The following is a 9,360-nucleotide window of genomic DNA, read 5'->3' on the forward strand; positions in this document are numbered from 1 at the left end:
CGAAACAAAATGTTTCTTCACGAGAACGCGTTACGCATCGCCAAAAGTGTCAGGTGAATAATACCTCGAGGTCGCATTACGATCACGTACGACCAATCAAACAAAGAAAATTGAACATTTTCTGTCCCCCGTTCCAGCAATAGGAATTTTTGCCCCAGCTGAGATGAATAACCTAAATGAAATAAAAACCCAAAGCAATTCAAAGCCTTTTGAATTGCTGCATCATGAAAAACCGGAAACGACTTTCAGTCTACATCCACTTCCGGTAACGTCCGAAAAAAAGAAACAAGCCTCACCCATTTAAATTTTTCACAAGTTTAAATGCTTCAAACAAATCTATGAACGCCTTAACCCCGCAGTAGTTTTATTTTCAGAGCACTTAATAGGATAAAGGAGCTTTCAATACCGTAAAGCACGTATTCAAAATGAAAGGAAACAAGCTCGGGTTGACGCCCGGTGAGTTCACTGTTTCAGGGCAGTTGTTTTCAGTATGACAGGGTCCCCAAATATGGATCAATTAGTTACAAGCGAATGGCTACGCGTGCCAGAATTGTTGCAGCGTCCATTTTAGCCAATCACCGTTGGAGCTGAGTTACTTCAAAGTGCATTGTGTTGACAATAACTTGTCATGTTTCTTTCTTTGTAGAGCATAGGGTTGTTTTCAGCGCTTCCAAACGGAAGTTCCGTCATGAGAGGTATGAAATTTCGAGAAAATCGGACACGCATTAACTGAGTTCACTCGTTTTGCGCGGCAAGACTCGAAAGTTGCGAAGACCGCAGATAACTTCATCGTCACTGGACAAAATGCCGCGGGTAGTGCCGGAGCAAAGGCAAAAGTTCGAAAATGACGATTTATTTCGGAAGATGTCACGGGAGACGGAGGTGATTTGACAATTCAACGTACATGACAAAGTTGTAAACTCACATGGCCACTGCAGCACGATGCCATTAAATCGATTCAATCTATTTTCAGATCAAATATACTGGGTATAGAGACAGATCGCACGAGGAACGCATCGTCCGATTTCAAACAGAAGCTCGTGATGGACATGCCACCGTGGTAAGCCTGTTAAAAAACTGCTCTTGATGAAGTTGACGAAAACTTTCGTGAAGATCATCACGAAGTCCTGTTTGCGTGAGGGTGTTCTTGTGTTCCGTGTTATCAAATTATTACCCTTGAATAATTCTTTTAAACGATGCAGGCCTTCGTGTCATCTGGGACGAATTTCACACTGCAGTTTCCAAAAGGAGAAGATGGAACAGTTCCGAAGGATTTTCTTGACTTTGATCGGGAGCCAGGAAAGGTAAATGAAAGTTCCACATGATTTAAGGTTTCACTTTAAGGAGGAATATTTGAAAACGAGCCAATAATTGCACTAAAAATCTTGTAACTAGAACTTAATATTATTAAATCGCCGTCATGTTGTGGAATCTAAATATTTTCTTGGATTTTCCTCTCGGCTCGATATTTTAGAGTCAAATTCAGCAGCAAGGCTGGAATTGCGCCAGAATTTCACAGCCCTTTCGAGTGGGCTGGCCGAATAACGTGGGGAAATTACGCCTTTAACGAAAAATAAATTGCGCCCCTGTATCGGTAGGCGACTGACTTGATTTCTTTTTGAAAGTTTTATTTGTGTATAAACATCTGGCTATTAAAGCTACTTGCAGCAGGTTGTGACTTAATTATGCATTTGAAGATAACTTCGCTTTCACGTACAATCGTAGCATATGCGTCTTTCGGCATAAGGAATTTCCGATCGTATAGGAAACAAGTCCTTGAGAAGATCGAACAACAATCTTCTGAAAGATTTACCGAAGTATTTGAGGTGGGAAGTCGAGGTTGTCGGCAACCCTGGATAATTGCACGTGCTGACAAATTAATTATTTACAATCTAACATTTCAGCATTTGAATGGCTTTCTTATTCGAGATGACTCGGTCGGCTGTTCTCGCACACTTAGCTTTCCGCACCCAAAATCACTTTGACAGTGATTCGAATTATTTTGCAGAGGGAGATTAAAGTTCGAAGCGAGACAGTTAATTGCGCGATTGCGTGAATGGGCGATATCAATGGCTAGAATGATCGCAAACGACAAGCAGACGTAAATTCGAGAATATTCAATATCATGGCAGTTTATTTTTCAGGGTAATTAAACAGAATTATAAGAGTTACCTTCCTTTTGTAAATTGTTTATTTTCATAGCTTTAAAGACGATGAAATATTTCGTGTCGGAAAAGTTTATTTCATTCGTGATTTCCTCAAGGGCCTTTCCTTAGCCCCTGAGTGTAACTCAACCTCAAACAACAACAGATTATGGCGGTAAAATATAGGAAATCTATTGGAGGTACTTGTGTCTACCTACTAAATTGAAAATTTGTCAGCTAAACAATATCAAGTTTCAAAATATTTTGAATGATGAAGGCGGAATACGGAGTGTTTTTCGTGACCGAGTTCGCACGATCGCTGCTCGCTTTAGAGGATTGTTCACGAACAATATTCTTTGTTGCGGCATTTTTGCTTTATAGCGATGTGAAATTCCGACTTTGATTAATTTAAAAACAGGTGTATCACTCAGTGTGATTTGACGTACAAGTATTTGATTTCTTCCTGAATAGGACGCAATAATAGTCCGATTGTTTACTTATTTTGTTTTGTCACAAGTGCAATTACGCTAGAGAATGAAAATATTCTGAAACAGATTACGAGTAACGAGCGTTTGTCAATTTTTGATGTTCCTAACTTACCACAAACTCGCTGAAAAACTTTGTTCTTCTCGTGACGGAAATTTATTGGTAACAATGCAAAATACAAGTTTGCGTGTGCAAGCACTTACTTAATTATGCCAAACATTTCAATCGAGTAATGACACGGCTGAAACGACGAGTATAACAGAAATTCCACATCGTGTTTTGCGAGATAAAGAAATTCCAACAACAACAACAAGTTGACAGCATCAACATTGAAACGCAATTTAGTCACCTTATTATTATTAATTCGGTGTGAAAATCTATTTAGTTCTTTTTGGAGGAGAAAGAATTTTAAAAGAAAACGTGCCATGAATTAGAAATTTTTTATTTTAGATAATTTTTGTGATCACTTAACCGTTAAATCCGTAAATTTCCGTTCTAAGAATAATTGCGCCCGGTCGATCTCGACAGGTCTTCATCAAAAGCCGTTTTATAATGAATGGAGTATGTGTCGTTTGGAAAGGATGGATTGACTTGCAAAGACTTGACGGAGCTGGATATTTGGAATTTGACGAGGATAAAGCTAAAGTAAGTTTTAATAAATATATCAACAAGCAAATTCTCCTTTATCACCGGGATACATTTCACAATGGTGCAGCTTTGTCTTTGGCTAATATTTGCCTGATTAATTCATTAATTCTCATTACCTATGAGTCTCAGTTTCTGGTAATATGTTAGGAGAAACTTAATATTGATACTTGTTGAAAAGATTCTTGTGAAGTGCTTTGTTGGTTTTGATACACATATGGATGTATTTCACTTTTTTAGATTTATTTTAAACTGTAACTAGTTAAATATTGTAAGTTTATCTTGCAGTATTCCCAGAAAAAATTAAAATACTCAATATTCCAGGTGTTTGCCTTATTGCATTATTTGCAACAATTTATTGCTAAGTCATTTAAAGCTCTCCTAGTAACTAAGTAATTTTAATGTTTTAGAATTCTCAATCATAATAGTGAGTAAGGTTTCTTTCTCACAAATATCACATTGCGTGTCTTTTCTAAAAGTCACATGCGGAGACCAAACGGGCCGATAAACAGGAAAAGGGGTCGCTAAAAATAGACCCTCAAATTATACACCTCCTTTTGATGGTGAGATGATACAGATAACACAAGCTAATTATTGCTATTATTCATGAGTACGCTGATTAGTAAAAAAGAATCAATGATGTTTTTGTCTTAGGAAATGATAAATCATTGCCTTCATGCCCACTGCAAAACAATTGTATTTGAAAGGAGCTCTGTTTATAGTATTTATCACATAATTCATTCAACATTTCTACATTTTGGACTCCTGGGGTTTTAATTGAAATGTGAAAAATCACAAACCCCCTGCCACTTCACTTTTTGAAGAGGGCATATGATCTGTTGACTTGGGGAATTTATAACCTTTTTCGCTCTCTGTGGTAACCTTAAAGGAGATTCTTATTAATAAATTGAAATAATTTCAGGTGTAAAGGTGATTTGAAGAAAGATGGAAATCACTTGCAGCTTATTACTTGATTTAACACCAGATTTTTAGAGCTAAAATTATCAAAAATGTACGGTAGACAGTGTGCAGAACTGATTTTACAATCTAGAGGTGAAAGGAATAGAAAAAAAAATAATTATTGTAGCTAAAGCAGAATTTTTGTTTCCCATTTTACACAAATGTTTGTGGCACAATTCTCTCCTTACTACGATGGCTTCCAAGTCAAGCTGTCTTCCTTTAGAAGACCAAGAACTAATGTATTATAATGTGATAAGGAATGTTAAAGGCTGTTGGTTGGGTATGGTATTTGATGATTTGACAAATTATCCAATGAATTCCTGAAAATGTCATTGACGTTGTAGTTATATCCTGATCCGCAGGGCAATATATCTAATGCGCCACTTAAGTTGGTTTCAAACTGAACATTCTGCAAATTCCTTGCAACAGTTAACCACTGATGTTCCAATTAGAAAAAAGTACTTCATAGTAGGCATGTTTTGATTTGAAAACCAAATTTGATAGTAAAAATTTTTTAAGAGTAACAAAGCCTTACTAAGGCAAGCGAAGGAAACTATTAGCGACAAAATGTGCTTTGTTTTAAGCTTTGTATCCTATTGGCTGAAAGAATGATGTGGGTCTGGACTAATCATAGAACAAAGTCATTAAACGCCAAAGGAAAACTAGGACAGTTTCAAGATTCAACCACAAATTTCACCTAAATCCTCACTCTAAAGCAAAGCCTAGGTCTTGTCTAGTTTATGTTAAGTCAGTGCAGGAAACACCTTTTTTTTAAAAAAAAAAAAAAAAAAAAAGGACCCCCTCATTGATTTGCCTTTCATTATGCCGCATTATAGTCTGAAGACAAAGTAATGAAAGATACATTAGAACAAGCCAAGAGAAGAGTGGCTGAATTTGAAGAAAGACAAAGACAGTGGAGGGAAGAACAGCAACGGAAAGAGTCTGAGGCAAGTAGCCACCAACGTATCAACTATAGGTAAATGATGACGAGTGGTTTGTACTCTTCTTGTTTCTTTATTTATTGGATTTTTAATATATTTTATTAGTTTGATGAGTCCAATGTCCTTTAAATCATGATGACGGTGGCTTACTACCAGACACTTATTTACATCTCCTTAGAAAAAAGGGTAGCTAATAAGTGAGCATTTAAAAGAACCTCTTGTCGCAACAATTAGATTACCCCTGCTGAAGGCACTAGACAGGAGTGTGTGGACATTTGGTCTGTGAATTGTCACTTCCTCTCATTAAATCTTTAAACCAGAGTAGCATCAAACCATGTCTGATGGTCCACCTGGTTGCTTTGTGAACTATAATAAATCATCCCTATGTTCATCATAACCTCCAATGCAGATGTTCCTAAGCTTTTCATATCTGGGAACAGCTGCATAGAAGGCCATGATAAGTTTGACTGGTATTTATAAAGATGATAAAACACCCACAAGCTCTTTTCTAGGCTGCTGAAGAAAAGTTTGCATTGTCATCCCCTTAACTCTAAGAAATGACCGATAAGTAACCTCTCCTTTCAAAATCAGTACATTGTACAGCACACAGGTGACAAGAAGTGAAAAACTCATCAGTCAGAAGGTGTCACTTGGATGAAGCACCAAATTCTCTATACTGATTTGCAATAAAATGTACATAATGTGAATGGGAGATTTTACTACGTCAGATCTCAAAAGTTCTAGGGTTGATAAATTGTATCACAAGAATTTCAGAACATTTTCTCTCCTTTGTACTAATGTCTAAATGTTTCTTTCTATTTTGAATTGCCCTAAAGCCATGAGGTTTTATAAAACTTCGCAAAAATACCAAATTTCAATGGCTTGCTCCTTAAACAATTTGGTGGTAGATAAGTAAGATATACTGACTACATTAGCTATGCAAATTCTCCCATCCCACTTGGATATGTACAAAAATGTTTGGAGCCTGGAGGTGAAAATTTGCACTGTGATTGATAGTGGAATCGTTGAGGGTTAAGCAATGAAACCAAACTTTGTTTTACTAGAAATCTGATGTATTCTTCTTTCTATGTTTTAGACAAAACTAAGAGGTCACTCCTCATCGGGGGCTCAAAAATAACAAGAAACATTAGGGTCAGATGGCTCTGTAAAAGTATTATAAATATATATATATTATGATATAATGAAAGGAAAAGTACTGCAGGAAGAGATCAAGCCATTCTAGAACAAAGTAGGACTGTTCCTATAGTCAAATATAGTTTATTTAGTTCTGTTATCATAATGAAATTCGCCAAGGATCTTTAGTGATACCATGAAGTAAAAAAAAAAAAAGATCAGAAAGTTGGATTTGAATGTTGATAGCACTGTCAAAGTTATGTTCATTGATCTATTCACCACTGCCAATCAACTTAATGACAGATAAAAACAGATTGGAGCACTGTAACCAGGGATAACTATTTCTTTTTATGTGGGAAGCAGCAGACTTGGAAATGTTGGCAGATATAAGAAGGTAGAACTGTTCTTTCTTTACTTTCTTGCATCTGTGGGCATTAAGGCTCCCATCAGAAAAAGAAATCCTAATTATTGGGAACTAGAGCAAGTTTCATGTTCTACTGATGTTTTATTTTGTCACATCTAGTTTTTGTTACTGAAGGATTCATTATGTAACTATATAGTCATCCTTAGACTGCTCATGCTACAACCTCTGAGTTTTGCTTTGCAAGAGTGAAGCAAACACAATTAAACATTCATGCTGAGCATGATAAGGTGGGGTGGATGTAGCAAAATTATCCTTTTATTTTTTTACAACAGTATTATCAGTACTTAGTCAGACCTAAATATTGCAATTCTCTGTTAGGTTTCATGTAGCAGTATTTGTGTCTTTACTAATTACTGTGTGTTTTCATACAATATATCTCACAATTAATCTAGTGTCTAATCCATGTCTATCACAGCCTCTGTTCAAATTATACCCCAACTAATCAGAAGAGCTTGTAATTTTAAAAAAATTACAATTTCTTAGGATAGTACAACTGTAAAGTGTGTACACCAGCAAATTTCTGCAGCTCTGTTGTACTTCATTATAAGACTGTAGATTTTAAAATAGAAGAGGGCTTTTCTCTTACACCAGAGCACCAGACAAGAATAAAAATGTTGCCCTTAAAAAGGAGCAACTCATATTCATTGCTTAGGCATGGTTTTTGTGTCAGGAAAAGTCTCAGATGAAAGGAAGTTTTCTTATTCCCCAACTGTCCCCAATTTTTGGCCTAGAACCCTTTCACCACAAAGTGATCAGTTAAGTGAATTCACCTTAAAATTTTAGCACACACGGAAACTAGTGACATGAATTTGGAAAATTATCAACTAGGTAAAACTGTTTGGATGTAACTTTAAATTATCATGACTAGCAACAAAGAAACATACAGTCGTCCATTGGGAGAATTCTCTTTTTAGGTCCTGGGAAGTGAAAGGGCTAAAAACAAGAGTTGTGAACAACCCTCGCAGGTTGCAAGGAATGTCTAATGCATTCCTGGTTTCTTGTGCTAAGATTGTCAAGGTCATTCTATAGTTATCTCCATACACTGTAGAAAATCTGGGATGCCCCCCAAAAAAATTATTTTAAGTGATTAGCTATCACTCTGACATGAAACTCAGGCTTAACACAATGTGTCCTCTAGTTTGTCTGGAAGCTCAAGAGACAGCCTTAATAATTATAATATATGAATTTAAAATTTTATTTAGCTTATTTAACATTTATTTAAAGCCTTCAAAGAGCAAAAAGTTTCTTCAAGAGTAAAGGCTGTGATTATTTACTCTGCTTTTAAATATGCAGTATTATTAATAGATTCAAGCGCATTTGACATTATTTTGTTTTTACCAAAATACCATAACCAATGTTAAACTAAACTGTAAAGCTATTGTAAAGATTTCGTTCAATGTCAGCGCAATTGACCTGTTTAAGCAATATATGCAATTCCAAGAATAAAAAGGTTACCTCTTAATAAAGGTGTGACAGATTTTATCCATGGGTAATCTTTGGTTTAACACACAACCACTCTCCCAGAATGAACTGCACTTTTCCAGCACAGATAGCATCCTCTGCAATAGTTCAGAGAAGTCAAGGCTGATTTCTCAAGCACAATTTTTCCTTTCCCACCTCGCATAAGCCCCATTCTGCCTTGAACAGTGTTAGGCTTCAAAGGTGTGACAGCTGAATGAAAAGAAAAGTCAAAATGGCACAAAGTGGGATGGGGGTGGGGGGAAACTGAGGCAACCTGATTGTATGTAATCCAATGTTCATTCCCTTTGTCTGGAAAGAATTTCATGAAGGAAATAAAGAACTGTGTAGCGAGTACTTTGTAAACTCGCCCTGAATGGGTATTGTTTAAGTACACTTTGATGTTGATGATGACTTGAAGGAAAAGATGGGGAGAGAAAGCTGCACGTATGATAACTGGTGTTAATGGGGAGGCAGGAAACATCCTACCTTAATAGGGCTCTTTGGAAGGACAGTGCATATTTCAGTTGGGTGTTAGAAAAGGAAAGCCATCTCAATGGCCAATCAAAAGAAAGGCAAATACCACAAAAAGCCTAGGAAAACACAAGGTAAAAGATATGCTGTGATCCTGAAGGAAAAACTGAGTGACTTGGTCACAATTAGTTTCAGTTTTGCACCTGATTGGTTGGGGGGGGTGATGGCAATTTTCTGAACCAATCACAGCACAAAGTAAAGCAAAACCGATGAAATCCTGGATGTTTGCAATACTCTATTAAAATTTCTGTGAAGTGTTTATGGTAATATCCAAGTATTGGTTAGTATTTTTTCTTTCAATCCAAAACACATTTCCTCATAAGTAACAAAAATTTACAAGTCAAATCCCCCTCTACTCAGCAGTTTTTTTAAAACTTAAGAGAGTCTGTCTCTAGTTATTAACTCAGTAATAACTATTTAGCCCTTCATCAAGGCAAATATTTCACTGAACTCGGTATTGATTTCCCAAAGAGAAGTTACACATGTTAGTGAGCTACTTAAGACCATGATTTGTCTGTTCCCTGCATATTAACAAAACTAATACTGGTCACTTCTCAATTTGCTTTCACATGCAGGTCTTGAAACACAATGAATGATGATTATAAAAACCAACCACACAAACAAAAACAGCTCT

General features: G+C 36.3%; 2 protein-coding genes and 1 long non-coding RNA gene across 5 annotated transcripts in view; 2 read left to right on the forward strand and 1 right to left on the reverse strand.

Annotated features, from left to right (window-relative positions):
* LOC111340173 (divergent protein kinase domain 1C) overlaps positions 1–471 on the reverse strand; it is a 7,033-nt gene extending 6,562 nt beyond the window's left edge. For both annotated transcript variants that reach the window (XM_022946966.2, XM_022946965.2), the window contains exon 1: positions 1–471. This exon is cut by the window's left edge and continues 217 nt beyond it. The gene's annotated coding sequence lies outside the window, so the exon portion shown is untranslated.
* Positions 472–655: 184 nt separating this feature from the next.
* On the forward strand, positions 656–8,216 carry LOC111340174 (core-binding factor subunit beta). Of its 2 annotated transcripts, none has more exons than XM_022946969.2 (6): positions 656–882; positions 974–1,060; positions 1,203–1,304; positions 3,159–3,275; positions 5,072–5,211; positions 6,273–8,216. In XM_022946969.2, exons 1-6 carry the CDS (start codon positions 805–807, stop codon positions 6,280–6,282), a joined length of 534 nt encoding a protein of 177 aa, XP_022802704.1. In that variant the 5' UTR covers positions 656–804; the 3' UTR covers positions 6,283–8,216. The 2 variants fall into 2 exon arrangements, with proteins under 2 accessions (XP_022802704.1, XP_022802703.1); XM_022946968.2 differs by having other exon boundaries at positions 5,072–5,182.
* Positions 1,311–2,176, forward strand: LOC148734682 (uncharacterized). The gene is made up of 2 exons (XR_015998898.1): positions 1,311–1,826; positions 2,009–2,176. It is a non-coding gene; the product is annotated as an uncharacterized LOC148734682 (long non-coding RNA).
* Positions 8,217–9,360: the final 1,144 nt, after the last annotated feature.

This window comes from Stylophora pistillata, chromosome 3 (genome assembly GCF_964205215.1).
Source record: "Stylophora pistillata chromosome 3, jaStyPist1.2, whole genome shotgun sequence".
In the NCBI taxonomy this organism is placed as follows: Eukaryota; Metazoa; Cnidaria; class Anthozoa; order Scleractinia; family Pocilloporidae; genus Stylophora; species Stylophora pistillata.